The 22,967-nt window shown below is 43.0% G+C and overlaps 1 protein-coding gene across 1 annotated transcript in view; it reads right to left on the reverse strand.

Annotated features, from left to right (window-relative positions):
- Positions 1 to 243: 243 nt before the first annotated feature.
- The window catches only part of plxna2 (plexin A2), a 208,994-nt gene continuing 186,270 nt past the window's right edge, over positions 244 to 22,967 (reverse strand). Inside the window, 7 exon segments of the mRNA XM_065960873.1 lie at positions 244 to 4,938; positions 8,879 to 9,029; positions 9,312 to 9,524; positions 9,706 to 9,875; positions 10,476 to 10,666; positions 14,133 to 14,232; positions 21,446 to 21,549. Of these exon segments, the coding sequence (XP_065816945.1) occupies positions 4,843 to 4,938; positions 8,879 to 9,029; positions 9,312 to 9,524; positions 9,706 to 9,875; positions 10,476 to 10,666; positions 14,133 to 14,232; positions 21,446 to 21,549 (1,025 nt within the window). The 3' untranslated portion in view covers positions 244 to 4,842.

Here is a 22,967-nt window from a genome sequence, read left to right on the forward strand (position 1 = left end):
CAAAATATGAAAGAAGAAGCCCATCTTCTTTTTCGTCTAAGGTCTTACTAAGAGCTGCAAAACAATGTAAACTTTGTGACTTTGCAAGGAAATTACAAGAACCTTTTTTGTTGATGTATTTCAAAGAGCCATTTTAATTTGTAAGTCTGTCGGTCCAAAGAGGGGGGGTGGGGGGGGGAATTGATTCCATCCTTATAATCTTCCTATATTCAGTGGTTGCTTAATAAAAGACATGAATACAGATTTCAGTTCTATGCAATTTTTAACCAGCAAAGTTTATTTATATATAACAACAGTACAAAGTGAATCCTTGGCTTGCAAAATAGGTGTGCTTCATATTTACAATAGGTACACAATAATATATTATCATAACAAAACCAAAGCAAATTAAAAAAACAAGAGAACAACCTTTTTTAAATACTTTAAGTTTCTTACAATTTTTCACAACACTTTTATAAAACAAGAACAGACAGCCATTATTATTATCGTCATCGTCGTCGTCATCATCATTGCCAGTAAGTACTATTTTACAGAACTCCAGTGTCTACAAAGGGTTTGTTTACAATGTGTTTTAAATGGAAGGATACTCGTTTTATACTTGGTGATATTTTGACTTGAGGGTAATATATTGATGTGGATTTCAGTTCCCCTGTTTGATGTGATAAAAGCAAACAAACAAAAATAATTCAGATTAAATGTTTCGTTTCATATAAAGGAATGACACATGCCAGTCAAAACTACAAAACCATCTCTTCGGCAACACGTTACACTGAGAGCAGAAAAAGTGCACAAAGCATCTTCAATTAGCAGTCAGCTTGAGCTGAAATGAGGTTGTTATTATGAGCGTCTATCCATATTTCACTACACTGGCAGTCAAATGGGATCTGAGCTGCAGGAAGAGTAAACAAACTTTGTCTCTTCTCAGTTCAGACTGAATTCAAATGTTCCCATCAGTGAGTGTACAGCATGGAAACGAGCTCTAACTAGTCACAAAGAATCTCTTTCACAAAATAAAAAAGGTGCATTCAGCTGTGATTTAAGACGTGGTACAAAATGGGCTTTCGGTAAGAATTGCAGTCAGACTAATGATGGAGTGGATCAATATGAAATACCAAGCAGAACTAAAGCGTGATATTAAAACGCATGCAAAAAAATCTCACACAAGACAAAAGGAAACATCCTGATAGAAATTATCTCTTGAGAGGAAAAAAATAAAAAATCGAAGCCACTCTCTAACCAATCAGTGTGCCTCTGATTATGTTGTCACATTTCGGAGTCCAGGGGAGCTCATCTTGGAGTTGGAAAGACTCTATTAAACATACAATTCATCCCTTGCAAAAGGAAAAAAGGCATTTAGGTCCTGTTAAAAATGATAAAAAGCATTACTCCATACAAGCAATGTGAGGTATGAGGAGGATACAATTCTATTCGCTGAAATTGGGAAGACACCTTAATCAAAAGGAAGAAGTTTTGTGTGTGTACTGTTCTATGTGTCCCATTGTGTACCTGTAGATTTTCATTATGGGGTTAGTGAGTAAGAAGAGGCTTTTTTCACAAGAGGGGAAAAAAAGTCCAACTTCTCTTTCCCCGCTGCTGCCCCTACTGGTCAGACACAGTAACAGCGTGTCAATCACCACCTCATCCTACATTTCTCCTTGCCTGTTAGTTTGATGTTTTTTTTTTCTTCTTTCCATCTCCTGATCTCACTGTGCACACAACCAACTCAGATCAAAGAGCAGCTTCAAAGGCCGAGCAGGAAACCAGAGCTAAAGGGGTTCTCTATCCCTCTCTCTCTCTCTCTCTTTCTACCTTTCCCCCTCTCCTCATTTCTCGACACTTCTCTTCAAATGGCTCAGGCGAGTCGAGCTCTGGAAGAGGAGACGTCTGCCTGAGCCCGGCCCGTATAACCCTCTTCACCTTTCCTTTTACTTTATCTCGCTGAGACAGTTTTCAGCGGAGCGGTGCAGCCGTGGTGAGAAACCGTTGGGGTCCAGAGCACGGAAAGGAACCGTGCCCGAGTCGAGGACTAATAAGATCAAGAACACTAAGCAGGTGGGTATCTAAGGCCACAGAGAAAAGAAGCACCTTTCACTTACTACTGGTGTTTGTCATGCTCTCAAAAACACAATTGCAGTACACTGTGCAAACCTTTAATACCACCTATTTTTCAAGTACTTGATGTAAACAACAAGCAAACATGGATCTCGGAAGAAAATGAAACCACCTATCCAGAGGATGGAATCTACAGTTTTCTGTCATCCAGCTAGAAGGATGGAAGGTTTACATCAGCCTGTAGCTTGTGATGTTTTGGTTTTAAGTCAGGAGAGACACACACACAACATGAAATATACACGTTTATGTTTTTATGATCTCTTTTCCCCATGCTTATGTTTCGTACCTTTCTTGAGTTTCAAAACTCGCCCACTCTCCCAGATATGGAAGCCTCAACTTGAACCAGCTCTACACCAAAAAAAAAAAAACAAGAGCTTTTCCCCCTCTGTAAAGCATAAACCGATATTTTGACACATTTAGTGAAAATTTGGAAACAACAGCAACTTTTGGCACTTGGTCAATATAGATAGACCCGCTCAGCTAGGCTTCTTATTGACTGTGCGAGAACATGGGTGGTGGTCAACCGTCCAACGAGATCTGACGCTACTCATTGGCACTTGATAAAAATCAAAGATGGACCCTTGGAGCACATCTATCTGTGATAGCATGCGCATAAGGTTGACATAAAGTTGTTCCCTAAGAGCAAAACAGTGGTGATTAGTGTGATGTGTTCTAGCCTACAATAACCTATTCATCATACTCACATGGCGGCCATTTTCCTCGAACGTCAAACTCAGGTTGGGAAGCAACGTCAATGTTAGCATTGAGCAAGTTTCAGACAACAACTGAAACTGAAGGTAAAAATATAATGTTTCATAACACCACTCAAGTATTATTTTTCAGCTACTTTCAAGCTAACAGGGTTATAAGCTTAAAAGTCTAGCTAAATGTTAGCATTCAGCCACTTTGCAGCAAACAGTAATATTAGCTTAAAGGAGCTAAATGTAGACATTTAGCCACTTTGTAGCTGAATTACTTTAGCTAGAAAGTAGCTAAAGAAGTACTTTAGCTGTTTTCTGGTGGTAGCCTACAGAAGCCCTTTTATTTTACTCTGTTTTCCTCTGACAGCGGGTACTTTCCAGTTGTTTTCTCAAGATCTCGAACTTATTTCAACATCTGGAGGTATAAATTAGTTTTTCTTGTAATCCCAAGTTAATTTCTCAAGTTTTGAGAGAACGACTGAAATTAACTCGTCATCACAGGAAAACCAGCCTGAGATAAAGAGATAAAATAACCGAAATGTACTTTTTATCACGGTAATATAAAATGTATGTCCGCAAAGGGCTTCTGAAGGTATGAAACCAAGTATTTTGTTGTTGTGATTTTTGTTTTTCAGATGCTAAGCAATCAGGAAGCACGAAATGGATACAATTTGTGAGATTTTCTACATTTACACGATTTGCAACCTTGAACACTATAACATCATCGACAGCATTTGTCGCATCCCGAGTGTGAAGCCAGAGGAAAACGCTGCCAATAGAATATGTTTAATTGCTGTTGTTTGTCTCTGCTAACCGCTAGCTGTACATACTGTGCTGTATGAGCAGCGGTGCTAGCCACATTGAGGGTAAATAATGTTTGGGAAGCAGTAGGAGGGTTTAGGGCCAGGACGGACAAATGAAGCTGTTCACTAGACGAGCTAAAGCAAATATCTACAGAGCTCAGTTCGACTGAGCCCCCTTTCTGTTTGCAAAACTCAAATAGACATACAGACAAAAAAAAATGTGTACATTCACATACACTGATTGGCAACTGGTACATACATAGATGACCTAACTGCTGGACAAAGCCTTGAAAACCAGAGTGATGCTGATTTGAAGGTAGTCCTCTAAATACACTTCTTCTCTATAATCCTCAGTTTAGGTGCAAGCATGCTGGCTGAACCGTGACCACCACGAGTGGAGATCTGTTCACTCTTAGATGATGAGCACATAGTTTCATGTTTCCTGTACACTTCTGTTTGGAGAAGAGGTTTAGTCCGTGTCGTGTGAAGCATCAGTCCAACGAGGGGATGAGTGGGAGAAGACGTGGGCCTGCGACACCACCCCTCATGTCGCGTTACACTCTTTATGTCTTTATACAACATGTATGGGGATCCTGTGTGGTATATTTCAACTGCAACTGATAATATTCAAATGTACAAGTACAAAAATAAAAATCTGAACGCCAACTCAGCTGTCCAGCTTGAGATCTGTCCTTCTTCTTCTTCTTCTTCTTCTTAAACTTGTGTCCGTTTCACACTCAGAAGTGAGTAAAGAATAAAATCTGTTTCTCAATTTGCTGAGGAGTCTTCTTCTGCATGACACAAACACACACTCGTGCACACACACACACACACACACACACCCCCACACGCACACACAACATACAATTTCCTGTGAAACTGAGAGAAAATATCCTTTGAGAAACAAAAAAACGAAAAAAAATAAATAAATACAAGCCATGTTGATGCCTCCTCTGCTGATGTTCCTCCTCCATGCCATTATCAGCCCCAGCTGCAGGGCCCGGGTTTATTATTAGTCTGTGGGCTCTGAGCTGGTGCCGACATGCGAGGAGGCGGAGAGAAATACAAAGGAAAGCAAGTTGAAGTCTGTACGGCTGCGGATACAGAGAGGTCCCAGGTCTGGCTCACGGTTTCAAGCTAGCTCCCCAAAGATGAGAGGTAAGTAATGCCGGACCCTGTTTTTTTTGGGTTGGTCCTTACAGATTATGGTCCCTTCTCTCTGACTCTCAGCTCTCGTAGGACATGGCGGAGATGAGCTGATCCACCTTGTAGGCTAACCTCTGCTTCCTCGCCTGTTCGTCCTGCTCCAGAGCTGCTGTGATCTGTAGAGAAGACAAAACTGTGGTCAAATACCGGCAATAAAAAAAAAATACACTGCATCCTTATAAATCTGATAACTACAGAATTTAACATATTACTTAAAAAAGTAATCCGCATCACCAAAATCAGACATTTTTGAGCAGTATTTATTGAAATTCAAAGAAAACAAAGCCAATGATAATTTATTTTTAATTTACTTTTTGGGTTTTTATGCATTTATTTAAAAACAGGACAGTGGTTAACATCAGGAATCGGGAGAGAGAGTGGGGAATGACAAGCGGGAAAAAAAGCCACAGGTCGGATTCGAACTCAGGCCGCCCGCTTTTGAGGACCCCAGCCTCTGTACATGGGGCGCATGCACTAACCACTATCCAACCACGTTCCTCTGACTCTCTGTCTGGCACAAGATGTCAGGAGTTAAGCTAGTTGAGCTACTTTTCATGATAGTAATTTTCAGTGTACAGACAGTCAGGCTTTAATACGATCACATTCATACAGGGTAAGTCGTAAAGCCTAAAGCTGTTAAATAATAACAAAAGACTGTTGATTTAACCACACTGGTATCAGACAACACTGAAGTCTAGGTTTAGGAAACAGAACAGCAAATAGAAAATGGGATCCTAACACGTCTGGAGAGGAGCCTGCTCTGCCGCTTTCTATACGGACGTCACATGAAAGAATAATAAGAGAGTTACATCACCGCCTTTGTCTGTGACAACACCGTGGAATATTTGTGTATTAGCCTTTCCCTTTTTATCTTCTGCGCCCGTTTCTTGTAAATTTGGCATTTGTCAAAGAGGTTCAAAAGGGATTCAGACAGGCTCCCTCTTCATTCTCTCATCTAGTGTCTGCCTTGTCAGGGCGGATATCAGTCAGAGTGACACCAGCACACATGGCAAAGGCCTTTAATATGAATATAAAGCAGGGGGGAAATATATTACAATATGGGCCACGTCTATATCACCTCTGATACGCATCTCTGTACACAAACACTGCAGCCTTTTTTTTATCAATATGATGTTTCTGGTGTGGGCACCTGTTTGGCTCTGTGAACCCATTTAACACTGCGCTTCACTACGAGAAGGAGCACAGTGTTTGAGTGAATAATTGATGATCCAAAAAAAATGAATCGGCCACTCTTATGCAATGTGTCATTAAGAATATTTCTGGAGGAAGAGATGAATAATAAAAGACTTTAAAGGAAGAAAGTGTCACCCAAAAACCCACATTTTTAGATTATGCAAGGGCTTTTTTTTCCTGTCTAAGATATCGTGTTTAGTCATTTATTCACACACGTCAATCAGAAGCTATTCAGCTTCATTTTTTTGTTTTTTACTGCGTCAGTTTGTTTGGATGTGCTGATTTTGTGTGTTATCTTGGTCAGGTTCCTTTTCAGTTCCTGGTTAAAAAAAAAGGTTAAATAAATCCAGGAATTGAGAATAAATACAACAAACACAAAGTGTAGTATTCGTTTTTGTTCTTTCAATAAGGTCTGCAGGGTTGAACGTCATTTCAATCAGATGTTTTAGGGCTTTTTTGTTTGAGCGGACTTTTTCAATCTTCCCTCCAGTAAAAAGTTCGCCTGCAACATTCTTCTTCTTCTTTTTCTGCATAGCACGGCAAAACCTTTTGTTTGCTCCCTGTCCTGTTGCAGAACACACTCTCCGTCTGCCCACCTATCATCTTCCTCTCATCTGCTTAAGTGCTCTTAAGGCTTGGCAGCTACAGGCAGAGCGCTTCCTCCTCTTCATCGTGGCCCGATAGCGATCTATTATTAATCTGCGGCACTGCATGCAGGTGCAGCTCCCACTGCCATCTCCCAAATCCATTTAAGTAGGCTGCGGCTGGGGCCCCCGGTGAGCCTGACACCAACCCTTTTGTGAAGGGCTGAGTAAGAATGAGCAACAATGTTTTTATTTTTTTTCTTAACACACTGCACTCTGGGGAGATGGCAGATACTGCAGGAGTGATGGGGTGACATGTGCAGAGTGCATGTGCAGTAAAAATAAGAGGGTTTTGCATATGTCTTAATGCATGTGTGCATCAGACGGCTACAACTGCAGAGGCAGCAAAAGTGGGCGTGTGAGATTCATGGGGAGCAAAGGGGGAAGCTGACTGGATAATGGGGGAAAAGAGGAGGACTGTAAAGGAACGAGGAAGAGAAAAGAGGGAGAGAGAGAGAGAGAAAGAGAGTGCGGTACAACATAAAGGTCAGGCTAATGCTTCCCAGAGGAGGAGCTGACATTAGAAGCAGAATGTCTCTATAAATACGTCCTCCATCCCTATCTTCCGCCCTCCTCTCTACGCTTCCTGTGATCTGACAGTGTGTGTGTGTGTGCGTGTAAATGTGTGTGTGTTGCCCATGAGAGCCCTATATAATAGATAGCCCACACTAACTCAACACTGCAAAATGACAGCGCGGCATGCTGAGAGCTTGTAGATATTCACTTTCTACTCAGCGGATCAGACGCAGCGTCTTGTTAAAGCTCCGGTCTCAGCAGGCCTCCGGGCTTTGGGGAAGTCTACTGAAGACTCTGAGCTGACCTCACTAACCTTTTGACACTTGATGTACGGTCTGGGAACAAAGAGGCCAACATACACGTGCGCCTAAAAGTGTGCAGCAAATACGAAGCACTCCTTTTTTATGTTCAATTTGCGCTCTCAATCTGCCCATAATTAGCGGCTGATTCAGTGAGGCAGCAGCTCATTACGGAATCAGCGCCTGGGACTGCCCTCCAGGTAGAATCTGCAAGTGGAGGAGATCAGTATGTAGTGCAGAGGACGGGGGGGACGGGGGTTTATCTGAGATCACATAGCTCTGGAAATTAATGACGCTGCACAGAAATAGAAGCATTTAATGAGGGCAAGGTTCACCCTTTACCTGAGAAAACATTGGTGCCTTAACTATACATTTTAATAAAACTTGTTTGTAGGAGTTTATGCTATTAGTGCAACAGGAGACATTAAACGGAAAAAGTCAAACAAGAGAGGAAATGAGGGGAATACAGAGAGAGACGGACAAAAAACAGAGTGAAATAGAAAATGTCAGAGCAGAGCAGTCGAAGGATGGAGATTGTTTTTAAAGAAAACGGAGGTCAATTTCTTATCTCACTTAATCAGAAAACAGCCCTACCAGTAAACGTCATAGATACTGAATTATAAAAAAAGATCTGAAACTTTAAGAGCTGGTCTCATTGGAGGCTTTTAAGATGATTTTAAATGACTTAGAGGCAGGTACACCTGGCTCTTTATGATCTGCAGAATGTATTATGTCTTGTAATGTATTATAGTCATGTATTTGGTGTTATACTTGTATGCTCGTTGTGTGTTTTCTCCTGGTTAAATAATGGTGAATTTAAAAAAAAGAAGAAAGGAAACTATTGTCCATAGGGTGAAAATTTCTCATAATTTCCCCCCCAAAATTGTATTTTTTTAAAGAATTATTTTTGATCTTTTTGCCAGGTTGGATTTGAACCCGGTGACAAGAACCCTCTGTTCAAGCGGTGAGACCAAACCACTAGGCCATCTGTGCCCTGGATAATCTTTAAAAAAAACAAAAACATTCTTATTGATTCATTCCTATTTGATTATATCTGAAACATAAGTGCATTAATGTTTTTTCAACAAGTGGTCACAGCAGCCATATTTTGTACTCTTGTTAAAAAAAAAAAAACCTCTATTTGGCTTTTCCTTCACAGGAAGTCAATTTCTTGTTCTTCTTGATTGATTTTACGTGTGAATAGGATATAAACTAATAATTAAAATCATAGAAAAACACTCAAGAGCTTATTAGCACACACGAAAACAAACTAACCAACTTTCTTGATTTCCTTTGGTTTGATTCATAACATTCAAAAGCTGCTGACTCCATCAAAACAAAGTTCATCAGTCACCCTGTTAGGTTGTGTGTGTGTGTGCCAGTAAAAGGGAAACATCACTCACCTCCTCACTGTACTTGCTGATGTACGAGTAGATCTCGTTGAGAGCGCTGAGCATGTTGAACTCTGTGGAGTGCAGTCTGGCCTGCTCTGCCAAATAAGCGTTCATGTCCTGGTCGCTAATGGCTGGCAACCGGTTGATGTCGGCGTAGTACCTGAGGGGGGGGGAGGGGGCAGAAGAGACTCAGAAACTCTCAGAGTCGATGTAATAGTCCAACTGAGATCTACATTTTTTTTAAAGTCTACTTTTTGAGGCACAATATCACTTTCACTACCCATGAAAACCTGAAGAGTCATTCACAGGGGGCTTTTACAGAATAAAAATGAGAAGTGTAGACAAGAAGAAAGAGACTTATGAATCAATTTCTCCAAAGATTCCAGTAAGAGGATACAAAAGGACGTGACTGAGGGGATCAGAATGGTTAGTAGTTTCTTACCTCTCTACCCAGCTCTTATAATTGGGGATATCTTTAGCGTAGAGCAGCTTATTGGATGGGGAGTCTTTGCCCAGGCGGTGCTCTGAAGTGGAGCAAGAATCCATGAAAGTCTGAGCGACGACAGACAGGCAGGCGTCCGTTATGCTGCTCTTGTGGATGTCAAACACAAACTGCGGGTTCTTGATCACATTCACCCAGAAACGCAGCGGAAGGCTGGAAGACGGGAACAAAGGGAATAAGTAAGAGTCTCTCATGGTTAATGAATACTCCTCCAGCTGAGCTGTGATCCTAAAAATAGAATCATCATGTCACACTGGAGCAGTTATGACATCATATGAGGACCTACTTTTTCCTTTGGTGATATTAATCTTGTGTCTCTGAAAGGAGGTCTTACCAGTTGCTTTTCCACGTGTGGCGTACGTCCGTGTCGTGGATTCCGTGTTTGTCCGCCTGCTCGTCCAGGAAGTCAAACATGTACTTGATGGCGAGGGGGAGAGTGCTCCCTCTGTGAACCGTGCTGAACAACGTCTCGAACAGATCGTCCACAAATTTTTGTAGCGTACCCTGAAAGAAAAGCAGCGAACAAAGGTTAGTGAGTCGTGGGCAACGAGAGGCAACACTTGACCCAAAGCGCGAATGGAATATCTTCACTGAGCATGAAACTAAACGGGTTACGATGTGTTGACCAGAACCCGACAGATTAATCGTCCAGCTGATAATATCGGCCGATGTAAGGATATCAAGTTACTATCGGTATCGGCTTATTTTATCGTGATTATTGATTTATTCACCAGTCACATAGCATTTAATTTGAGTATCATTGTATTACACTAGCAGTTCTGTTTCGCCAGCAGAGGGCGCTATATGGATCATAACAAGCATTATCACTCTCCAGAGTGTCATGTGGTAAAGCACATACATGCCCAGTTACTTTCCAGTTTAGTGGCCATCTTGTCTTCTTTTTCATTGTCTGATAACTGCATTTAAGGGATCAATGCACAAAATGTATGGATCTATATCTATGTATCTCTACAGATCGATGATAGATCTAAGACAGATATCAGTCGATATATCCGATTTTCTTTTTTTCGGTATCGGTCGGAAAAATCCCAAATCAGTCGGGCCCTAGTGTTGACATATGTCTATGGCAGGATATGAATATACCTTTGTAGCTAGCAGCCTGGTCAGATAAATCTCAGAGACCATCTTGCTGCCTCGATCTCCCTCCTTCTGGTCTCCATGTTCGTGGTTCTTCACCAGGTGCCACACCTTCACTCCGCTTTCTAGATCAGGAGTGATCATGGGAGCGCGTGAACGCAGGCTGTCGGGGCTGCCCGTGTATCGGAACGAAGAGTCTGTACGGAAAAATAAAAACAGAGAGAGAGAGAGAGAGAGAGAGAGAGAGAGAGACACAGAATTTAATATCAGCCGAGACTAAATGATTATGAAAAACAAACGCTGCTCCAAGGTGGAGCTGAGACACAAGTTAAGCAAACATTAATAACTCCAACAGCAAGTCCACGTTCTCTCACAGGCACTTTTAAACTCTATTCCACTGCTCCTCAGTGTCTCCTCACAACTCTTCCTCCAGCTCTATGAAGGAAATGTATCATTTTATGGAAGGAAAACAGTAATGAGAAGGAAGAGAAGTTGCGTTCCCTGGCATCACCTCAATTATCAGTGGCTTTCTTCAAACTGGAATCGTAGATGACACATAAGAAGGGCGGAAAAAAATAATTTGCCACACACTTGTCATATTTGTCTTATTGAATATAGAAAGCCACATTAACAGCAAAAGTACCTGGAACTTTAAGTCCCAAAAGCTACTTTCAAAAAGGACCAAACAGTTCCTCAAACACATCTTAGATCTTTGTACAAAGATCTAAAGAGAACAAAAAGCCATGCCATCTTAATCAATATAAAGCTGACAGACGCAATTCAGCATCAAGGCCTTTTCTGATTTCCCCCCATGCACTCTCACCTCTTTAAGTAGTCAGCTAACTGGTGCATAATGGGGAAACTGGCAGCACATACTTCCTCACAGACTAGTTAATATTTAAAGATAAGTTGGAAACACATCCAGACAGTTAGAAATTATTGCTGATCTGCCGGTCTTTAAAATGCTACGACTACTTAGATGTTTAGCGCTAAAACGCCCCTCCCAAAAGTCCCTGAACTTTTTGGAAAGTTCAACCCCTGGAACAGGGACCTTTTGGGGTTTACATTTAAGCCCTATGGACTTTATTTCACCCCGTCTTTCTTTACTGTGGTTACCTTTATTTAGACCCTGGTCTCTGCAGTGGAAACACAATGAAAAACCTCAAAGAGACTTGCTCTCTGGGGAAAATCTTCGCTGTGGAAATGTATTGGTTTTAGGACAAAGATTCTCTATGTCCTTCTTGCTTTGATTTTTTTTCATTTTCTACTCTCATTTTAAACATCTTCCCCCTCCCCTCTCTATACAATCCCTGCCTCTCTGACTGACTGAGACATGCTTGCTGCTGGCATCTCTTGAAAGCACTTGTAATTGGCTCTCCCCTGCCATATTGTACCAGCGTCGTGTTGAAAACGTCCCTGTCACACTCTTATCAATGCATCAAAAGATCTTCAATTTGTTAAGCACGGACATGACCCTCCTTCATCCATACATCCTCCTCATCTCGGCTCTCGTGTTCCTGCCTCCTCCTCGCTGCGTCTGAATGATACAGGTTTCAGTTTCTCTAATTAGCCGACAACTCCTCCTGGCAGCCGGATCTCTGGAGCTTTAAGGATCTGAGGATCTCAAGGAGGATCTCTCTGACCCGGTTTCAAAGGCCGAGATGAACAACAAAGCGTTCTGCTACTGACGCAGACACTTACACCTTTCAAATAAAACCAACCTGCGCCTCCAGACTCACCACAAGGGTGTGTAAGGTTTGAGCAGGCGGGAGTTGGAAATATGAACCTGAGTGCAAGAATGGACCGAGGTCACAAATCCAATCTTAATCCAGCCACTGCTATTTCCTCATCCCTCCAGAATCTTCAGTTTTTTACCCTTTAACCAGAGACAGCAACAGAATGAAGTACAACTCTTTGTTTTTAGGTATCTGCACTTAGCTTAGGCAGTATTTATTCTGATGTAACACTTAACTTCGCATATTTTAACCGACACATGAACTTTTTACTCCTTCAATGTAAGAGCATGGATCCTTACTTTAGTTTTACTGTGTTAACCATAGATCTTTGTACGCCTCCTTCATAACATCTTCAATGATTCTAACCTTAAAGGATAGAATAATTACATGTAAAAAATAAATAAATAAAAAATATCTGCACTTCTACTTGAGCAAACAAAGTGTGCATGCTTCCACCTCTGATTACACAAAGCCTGGTTGTAGTCCCAGGCTTTTGGACACATCCAGGCAGTATTGTGGTGTGTACTGGCTGATTTTAAGGCTTGAACGGGGCAGGTGGGGGGAGGGGGGAGATGGGGGGGCCTGGGGTTTCAAATTGAGTCAAGATGCTAAGTGTTGAATGGTAAATTGGTATGAATCCATCAGCAGGTGTCGGGGTGCAGCTGTGGCTGCTGTGCCAACCCATGATTGATGAGGGGACAGGAACATGCCAGCGGAGCCGCCCGCTTTTTATTCCATGCACGTTCAACGCCTGAACACTTGTACCCCCCCCCCCCCCCCCCCCCCCCCCCATCCGCCCCCGCCCCACCACCACCACAAAAAAAAGAAGAAAAAAGAAGAATGCAGGAAAGTGGTGCCTCTCAGCGGCTTATTGCAATTTCCTGACGGATAAAAATATCCCTAGAGACCAGGATGTTGGAGAGTATTAACATGTAAAAGTCTGAAGTTGTAGCTGTGATTTTAAAATAACAAATTCATTTAGGCAATTATATTCTCTGTTTTGTTACATTTAAGCTTTTATTTGTTCACCATAATTTGGTACTCCATCAACTCTTAAAATGTTGTCATTGACAATATTTGATGAGTTATTTTGCAGATTTTGAAATACATTTTTTCATAGTTAAAACACGAAGGATGAAGGTGTTTTTGACGTTAAGAATCTACAGGTACCCGAGCCTTAATAAAACTATTTAATTGCTTAGAGGGAGAAGGCTGCTGTGAGCTCTCTGTCTGTGTTGTAAAGCCAGCCTTCAATTTCCCTCCCCTATCCTGATAATTGGCCGTGCTCACTTATCTGTCTGTGTTTGTGTGAAGTATCATTCACACAGAATAATTAGTAATCACAAGTCGCCTCGTGCTGCTGCGTGTGTCTGGAAAGGAACCAAAAATTGGCACCCAGCAGCCCGAAAACTACAAGAACATCTGACGCGTGTGCGTGCGCTCGCATGCATGTGTGTCTGGCCCTGCACAGAATGCATCTTCATTACAATAACAGGATGGCTGGGAAACAGTGGCTATATCTCTCGCTTCCCTCTCCCCTTCATCTCTTTCTCTCTATACTCTCTTCCTTGTTGTAACATCCAACAGAGTTTGGACCTGAACTGAAAAGCAAACTGCAGCACACACAGCTGGAGAGAGAAAAAGGTTTGGAAAATACCAGAAAAAGAAGAGCAGCTCCAAACCGAGCTGACCATGGCTTTGGGGAGAGTATATTTGGCTTTTGTTCATATGTGAAACCACCAACATTAATAAACACCTTTTGATGTGTCTGTAAGACACAAAGAGCACCAAGATCTCATTTGCATGGGATTCACTTTAGAGTGACTGCTGAATAAGCCTGCAAATGCATTCATAATGATGTATGGCATTTTGCAAATCAATGTATCAATCGATGTGAAAGCTTGAGCATTTTGTTCTATTGACTCACCATATCTGCTGATGGAGGAGCGGGATATGCTGGCTGAGGAGGGGATGTTGTATGATGAGGTCTGTTTGGGCACCAAAGCCACCACGCATCGGTCTGACACCTGTGAGAAGAGACACATGAAACGTCAATCAGCTGCTGCATATTCCAATATCCATACATTAAGAGTACTGTAACTCTTTTCTCCCCCAACGTGTATGACAAATGTGCTCACAAACAGTCCAACATGCTGCGGCATGATGGTTCTCTTTGTCTTTTTGTACTTCATTGCGCTGTCTTTCCTGAATTAATTAAAAAATGCTGATGCTAAATTGGAGATCCCTACATAGCCGGGTTTCAAATTGTGCAGTGGACCCTCAACAAGAGATCTTAAGTCCTTCACCTTGACTTTTCCAAGTGAACCTACAGTAAGTCAGGTTTTAACACACAGTAATGGTGTTTCCCAGTCAGAAGCTGCCAAGCTTTAGACGGTCTCCCAAATACGCCTGAAGTCTTTGGACTGCAACATGAACTTTAATTAATGAAGGGATTTAACTGCCATCACATTAATGTCTTTGTTAACAGATTAAGGGATAACAAAGTCACATATTTGAGCAACTGTGCCCCCCTCTAACGTTTATAGTAAACGCTAAGACAAATGAAAGTTCACCAATGTCACCCCAAATAACGGTGTAACACTAGCATGCATTTTTGGCTGTAAAGACCCACAATCCTTTGTGCTCTGTAAGTAGCATTGGATGAACCACTGAGAGAGCACTGATGAATCCTTAGACTAGGTGCGATGTATGTACAGTATGAATCAAAGTTCAATTTGTAAGTAGTAAGTCCTATTTGTATGCAAAGTTCACACTTTGCTCAAAACTATTCTAAGTGAGTAATGTTATGTAATGTTAGTATAAAAGGGTACAGTAGACTACATGGAGGAAAAGTGAGGCCGTCAGTGAATAGAACCCCTGCACCACCCCTCCCGTTCCGTCATATCTCCTCTCCCTGCTGTTCTCCAGGAGCAACCCTGTGGCTTTTTTTTTTTTCTCCTCCACAGCCGAGCAGAGTGCTGCGGCTGCATGATGGCTGTACTCAACACCACTGTCATTGTCATCCCCTTCACAAACATTAGAGACATGATGTAAGCTTTGGAGCCGGGATAAGATGCTAAGAGGGAGAGAGAGAGAGAGAGAGAGAGGAATAGAGGATGAAGCAGAAGAGTAGAATGCTGAACGTCTCATCTCGTGTACACTTCACACCCTTTAAGAAAAACAGGGGCACGGAGGTTTAATAATAGCATCAGAGCAGCATGAAGTCAGGGTCAAAGAGGAAAAGAAAAGAAGAAGAGAAGAGGCTGTGTGAAAGATTTTGCGTCAAGTTTATGAGACATAAATTGAGGATCATCTTTTTTTCCCCCCTGTGCGGTTTATGTTTACAAAGAGCTGTATTATGAGCTCCTTTAGATTCAGAAGCGATGCAAAGACATTTTAAACGGATATGTTTAAAGACAGATTCCGCCTTCAGAGATCCTTCAGCCGTCTCACAATGTCATTAAATAATCATGAAACTGCAATTAAATTCGACTTAGTCTTTGAAAAGCTGCAACTCTGAGTGCACCAAAACATCCCCTTTTTCAGATAAAAACACAAAAAACCCAGCAGAAACAAAAACTTGTGGTTCTTTTCAGGGAGCCAACACAACAAACAGCTTGTTGGCTGGCATTTAACAGCCCACCCTGAGGAGGGATTTCTGCTTCAGACCCGGCAAAGAAAAAAACGGACGAGCCTCCAGTGGAGAAATAAACCAAAAAAAAAAGGCAAATGCCAGGCTCCAAAAGGAGTACCTCAAAGAATCTACGGGAAAAGCAGAAAATTCCTCTTTTCATTGGCTTTTAGCAGGACTGGGCTCTTGCCGTCTTTGTTGGAGAGACAGAGCTTGTGGACGTTGGGATTGGCGTGTACATAGTTCTTCCTTGCTATTGAGCGCCAAACGCCCTCTCATCCTCCCTTCAGCCTCATCCTCACCCCTTCCTCCCGCTCTCTCTGTTTTTCCAAGCTAATCTCGGCTGTGCTATTAGCTGAAGTTGCCATCTGGCCTCTAGTCGCCACACTGGAGAGACACTCGAAAATTGGGAATGAAATCTGGAGGAATCCTCTTAACGATGCAGCTCTGGAACCCCGGCCTCTTGGAAAAAAAAATGAAAAACGGTTTTCATAACCAACCCCCCCCCGCCCAGACGGGCATCTTTTATTCTTTTTCTTTCTTTCCTCACCTCCTTCGTTATTTGTCTTCACTCTCCTAAACTTAATTTCCACGGCCCTCTCCATCCTTTAGCCTCCTCGTGTCCCAGAATGCACCGAGAAACTCTAATACACCATCAGCGAGGACTTCCGTGAAGTTTCTCTCTTCCCTCTTCCTGTGATACATTTTCTCTGAGGAGCATGAAATAGCTTCTCCGTCCCCCCCCCCACCCCTTTTCCCCTTGCGCCTCCCTCCATCTCTCCCCCTCTTTCTCTCTGCTTTTTATGGCTGACAGAGAGGCTACAGCAGAGATGGGTCCTTGTGATAGAGTAAATGATTGAAGGCGTGCAGATTCGCCCTTCAGGGATAATCCAGTGTGGGGCTGATAGTGGGCAGGTGTGATAAGGGCTTGTGGGCCCTGCCGCTGATAAGACCTTCCATTAGACGGTGCAGAGCCGACCAGACAGCAGAGTGTGGTCAAGCCCCCTATCTCTCTCATCCCACAGACCCGGTCCTGGCCTGTTTCCCCCTTCGGTGTCTCATCTCTCTGGGACTCGTGCCCTAAGATCATGACGTTTATCGAACCTGTCAACTCTGCCCAGTGGCCTGGAAACACACAACCTGTGCGTATGTGCAACGTTCAATGGGCTTCCATTGGGGAATAAAACTTTTTCTTTGGTGACACAAGTGAGGAATCTTCTAAAGACTTGATTGCCAGTCACTCCGATTACATTTACTAGGGTTTAACTGTATACTTTTTGTCTGCCAAAAATGGAGCCATGGGTGGCAACAGCCATGATTCTTAAGCTTCCGTTTGTATCAAGCAGATATCCTTAGCAGAACATTCAGGCCAGGACTTAAAATGAGCTGAAACATTAAGAGGGACAACTTAGCTCAGGCTTCAGTCCTAGCCGCACCGCTCACAGTTTCAACAACCAAATCCTGACGCTGTTTGGTGAATATCGCCCCTCTCTCTCTCCCTAGGGATTGTGAATTTATTTCTTAGATATTCGGACACAGAGATTTATAAAATATTAAATTGTTGGGGTGCTTGTGGCGCTGTGGTTAGTGCGCGCGCACTATATTGTATATGTATGGAGGCTTTGGTTCGAATCTCACCTGTGGCTCCTTTCCCGCATGACATTCCCTACTCTCTCTCTCTCTCCCTGATTTCTGAATCTATCCACCGTCCTGTCTCTCAATTAAAGACACAAAAAGTCAAAAAGTGTGTGTAATATGGAGATAAAGTATGAATACAGTTTAGGGTGAAGTTGTGCGTCACATAGGGAGGCTATATTCCTCGACGCAATGGGCGTGGATTCCAGTCCACTCTTGGCCCTTTGCTGCATGCCATCCCCTGATTAATGACCACATAGCATTGTAGTAGCATGTGGTGGATCTGGGGCTGTTGAAAATAGCCCAAAATGCCCTGAGTGATGTCTGCAAGCTTGGTAACAGGATCTAGCTGGCAGGCTCTGTAAGTCCTTTCTCCCTGTTTCATTCACCACAGAGGAGAGGGCGGACTGAGGTCACTTTTCATTTTGATGCAGTCTCGGGCAAAGTAAAAGAGGGAGCAGTCCACCTCTTACAGTCTGCTCATTGGGGACATTAATCCGGCCACACTGCTAATGTTTCCCCACAAATGGATGCACCAAACAATTATCAATATGCCTTTTGAATCATCATAAATAACCCTAATGCTGCCCTCTCCAAAACAGTAACTCAAGTCTGCTTGGTCCGCCTGATTCAGCAGGTATGAAAGTCTTTGGGATCCCTGTTTAAGTGCCTGGATGATATCCAGCAGTAGCGAGGTTATACCACGCTATGTCTGAGGAAGAAAGAAGGTGTGATGAAACGCTTCTTCCTCCAACGGGGTGCTGGATTAAACAACAAAAAGATCCAAATCAGCAATCAGCCACAAAGTCCCCAATCTCATGAATCTTTTATCTCAACTCCAGTGTTTGAACCTGCTGTATGAGTGTGAGTATGTGTGTGTGTGCATATAGGCATTGGTTGCAAATATTTGGTGAGCTCCTATCTTCTTCTATCTGTATCTGTGCAAGGAAGACTGTATAAAATACAGAAATAGAGAGCACAGGGGTGGGAAGGAGAGAGTTTAATCCCCTGACTGTGAGTACAAAGGTGATGAATAAAGATTAGAATTTAAATGTGTGCATTTATGTTTTTCATTTAGGTGTAGCAGGAAGCTGGGGAGATGTGCATTCCATATACAGGTTATGTAAACCATTATTTCCCATGTGGCATGGGGTAAGTAGCCAGTGGGGTTTCTTCAGACGCTGTGAGCACCTATGAATTTTAATGCCTCTGTCTGGTCCCTGTGTCTCTGCTATGGGTGAATTAGCGAAGACTCCGGGCGACGCTTGGGCCTCGCTCTGCATATTTCAGACCCCCTTTCGATATTTCTTCTCTTTTTACTTTTCGAGCTTCTCCTTCACTCTGGGGCCCTAATGAGCTTTGCTCCCTTGTTGTGATCGGCAGCCCAGATGTGCAGTTTGCAGCTGCCAATGCGATGGCAGGGTAGTGTGATGCAAACACACACACCGACAGAGGCCGATGCCAGCTCGTCAAAATCAGTAACGATGCTCAAGAGTACGCCGTCGTTTCCAAACTGCCCTCATCCTTCTTTCTCTTTCTCCTTCTCTATGTCGCCCCTGCAGACCCGCCAGCGTCTCCTCTGAAGTTGTCACCATATCAGGCTTTTCACGTTCAGCACAGGGACCCTCAGAACCGTGATCAATAGCGGTTCCTCAGATCCGCTATCGAGCGAGAGAAAGTAAAGCGGCCACGGGCGTGCGACTGCGTGCCCTGTAGCGTCTCTCCCTTGGCTAACGATGGCAGACAGACTGCGATGCTAAGGATTGTGAAAAAACAACAAGAGGGGGCCATTATGTTGCGGGGTGCAAACAAACTGCACCGCTTCATCAAGGATTAAAGGACTTCAGAGGACAAGAGGAGAAGAGGTACTCTACGAGAGCATGAAGGGGACACAGGAGGAAATAAAGGCAGAAAGGATGCTCATTTCTAGTCAGTGGGCGAGAAGGAAATCAGTGGGTAAGAAAAATGTTCACGAGTTGGAGATCTAGAGAGAGTTTGTCAAAATTTGCGGTGATGTTTCTACTGCAGGAATTTCCCCAGGTATGAAGGACTCCCGGGGGAATGTAAAGCATTAAAACCAGGGTCTGAATAAAGTCTGGGGAGGCTTTACTTTACACCTCAATTCCTCAAATTCCCTGCAAAAGTGGTGGTGGGTAGTATCTTCCGGATGTGCACATGGGAACATGGGATTGGGACTTGCAGACACTAAACAATTCTGATTGGTTGAGAGCTTGCATCTTTACCAAGACTAAGACTACCAAGACTTCACCACAATAAGCAGAATCATTTGCCTTATCTTCACAGGTGTAGACCTGGTTGGAAACGCAGCACCTAAATCAGACTGGAAGCTTCCCAATCCCTGAAAGACTGGAAGTTTTTGGAACTTTTGGTCGGAATACCTGCTCTCCCCCAAAAAGGTCCCTGCCGGGGGGGAGAAGTATTTTACAAAAGTACAGTGACTTTAGGGTGGCCCTTGCAGCATTGAAGATTTCTGATTGGTGCAATATGGGTGTGGTTCTTTCACAGGTAATGACACAAACACCGGCTAGAGGAACCTTTTTAGCCTTGTTTCCAATGACGTCACCTCAACTTTCAGTCTGCTCGGCATGTAGATGAAAAGAGTCTTCTGAATGCTGCAAGTACTATACTTTTTGACAAACAAGTCCTTTCTGAAGTCCCTGTACCTTCAGGAAGCACTAACTACTAGCAGAGAACTTTTTAGGGGGTAAATAAGATAACATAAAATAGGATGATAATGCACTACATACTATCTAAATTCACTGTCAGAAGAAGCTCCTTGAACTAGTCACAGGAACTTTTGGTCTACGCAGAGCTATAGTAGAGGTCATGAAGGTGAGGGCAGAAAAAGGGTGAAGACAAAGGAGAAAGAAGCTGCATGGTGCCAGCTCCTGTGTGAAGGACACCGTGATGTGTCCCTTCTTCTAATGATGCCTGCAGCTGTTCCATGACTCCGCTCGCTCTGCTTGGGGCACGAGGTCAGATTGACCCCCCCCGTCAGCGTGAGGGGGGCATGAACTTCACCAGGCCTCGACCCTGTTTTATACCTCTAGATGGAGCTTAGTCCCCTTGCCACAAGGTCCTGGTCTTCAAGCCCTCTACCACAGCTGCAGAATCAGGACTCATGCTGTCTTTTAAGCAGATGGTCTCCCTTGGCTGACTAATGAGCGCTGGTTGAAAACACGCCGGGAAAAGATTCACGACCTGGGGAGACGGCTGCCTTCTCCTTTCTTTTCCTCCCGTGTCATTAAACTTTGCTCTTCTTCTTCATCATCACTTTCTTGCTTTCTTTTCCTCCCCATGTTTTCATTTACAACTTCAGCAGTTATGAATCCTCCTGAAAAAAAAAGCAGAATTCCTCCTGCTCCCTATTTTTCCTCCTCTTAAGCTTTCCTCTTCCCTCTCCTTGTTAAGACGTAGGGTAGGCAGGTTGCACTTATGAGCACAAAAATTGTGTGAATCAAGCTTCTACTTGTCAAGAGAGGAAAGCAGCGAGAGCACAGCAGGACTAATTGTTGCCATCGTAAAAGTCACAGGGGCAGGAAGGAAGAGAGAGAAAGGGAGAGAGAGATGTTATCCTCCTGACTGGAGCAGCTTCATCTCTCCGGGGGGGGGAAGAGAAGAAGTGTCGACAGAGAAAGCTGAGGGTTCATCTCGCCTGCCACCTGTACAGTAATTGTCCTCTATTCTGTCACTTGGATTAAGCCAGGCAAGGGCATGCAAATGAGGAGCTAAAAAATTGGCTGCCTAAAAGTCAAGAGCAGGAAACATCAAAGTTGGGCAAGGTATGTGGTGCAATCTCCATAACAAGAGCCGCTTCAGAAAGTGAACCGAAATGAACCCTTTCTTGATAAAAGTTTGAGAGTTAATTAAGAGAAAATAGTCAGCTATAGCCTGTGTGTGTGTGTGTGTGTGTGTGTGTGTGTGTGTGTGTGTGTGTGTGTGTGTGTGTTTACCTGGTAGTGCATGAGAGTGTTGAGTCTCTTCCAGTCGTTTTCTATCTTGGTGGTGATGTCTTCATCCTGTAGCACCACACGAGCCATCCGCCCCTGGCGCCACTCTGAGGAAACAAACACACCAAGTTATACACAACTGCGTATGCAAGTTATACATCGTGGTTAGCCTGAAAAGAAAATGTAATTTGTCTTGGTTTCAGTTGTGGTTTGAGTTCAGTGTCGTGTGTAATGACTACATATGAAAACATCCATGTGGTAGAGAGACACATCTGCTTTGAGTTAGCATGTGGGTACAGTGGATTAGTTGGGTGTGTGCTTTCAGCCTCTGTAGCGTTTTGACAGGGAGGAGTTTATTACATGTAATTAAAATCGCAACTTAAAGCTACTGTGAGGAGATTTCATGCTTTTGTGAAACAGAGTGGAATTAACGCTAATGTCTCTTTATTGGGTAAAAAAAGTCAAACAGAACATCAGCGACAACATTGATCCTTTTTTTTAGAGTTATATACAAAGTCTGACACTTTTGCAGTTAGGTAGGTGTCAGACTCAATGGATTATCTGCATGCTTTGACAACCTCTGGTCGTAAAAGAAAGGTAAAGTGCTCGTTAAAAAATATTTTCTGTGCCAAATAGTGGCCAAATACTTAAAAATCTAGATTTATTTACAAAATCACAGTTGCACCTATTTATTTCCCAGATGGGACTGTTTTATGCAGAACAGGTTTTGGTCTAAGGTGTATTCTAGGAACTAGATTGTAAGAATTTCTTTTGGCTGTAGAGCGTTTGTTTAATTCAGAATCTGAAACTGTAAATACTTCCTATATCAGGTGTCAATTTGTTATCAGTTTTTAATGATTGTGATTGGTTAAAACATGTTCAGAGAAGCTGTTGCAAGCTTTTGATTGACTGAAAAATCCTTGCATGTGTCTGACTTTCAAACATTGTACACAAAACCAAAGCAGAGGATCCTTACACTCCGTGCTTTGCACTTTCAACAAGTATTTTTGTTCACAGGTTTAGTTAACCAATCCAAATTCTCTCTGGCTGCCTTTACCTAGAATTCAACTTTTTTCCAGAGTGTTCTTTCTATCTTATGTTACATGCAGGGTAGTTGTGAACTCTGCTAATGTAACCAAAACTTTCCTTATGACACTGAAGCACCTCTTTTCAAAGCTCATTTGCCTTTCACTCAGTGAAACATCCACCTGTACGACTCCCAGAGAGAGAGAGCTCTCTTCACACATTAAAAGATATGAGAATCCAGGGCTCTCGTACAGCCCTTTACGAGTGTGTGTGTGTGTGTGTGTGTGTGTGTGTGTGTGTGTGTGTGTGTGTGTGTGTGTGTGTGTGTGTGTGTGTGTATTCTCTCACAGACTTGGATTGACACGGATCTTAATTAAACATTACACACGAACATTTTCAAGATGTATATGCAGGCAGGCTGCACGCTTTAATTGGTACTTGTGTCGCAAGAAATGGCGTGACATTAGCATACGCAGCAGTCAGCCCGTCAGGGTCAGAA

This window comes from Labrus bergylta, chromosome 12 (genome assembly GCF_963930695.1).
Source record: "Labrus bergylta chromosome 12, fLabBer1.1, whole genome shotgun sequence".
In the NCBI taxonomy this organism is placed as follows: Eukaryota; Metazoa; Chordata; class Actinopteri; order Labriformes; family Labridae; genus Labrus; species Labrus bergylta.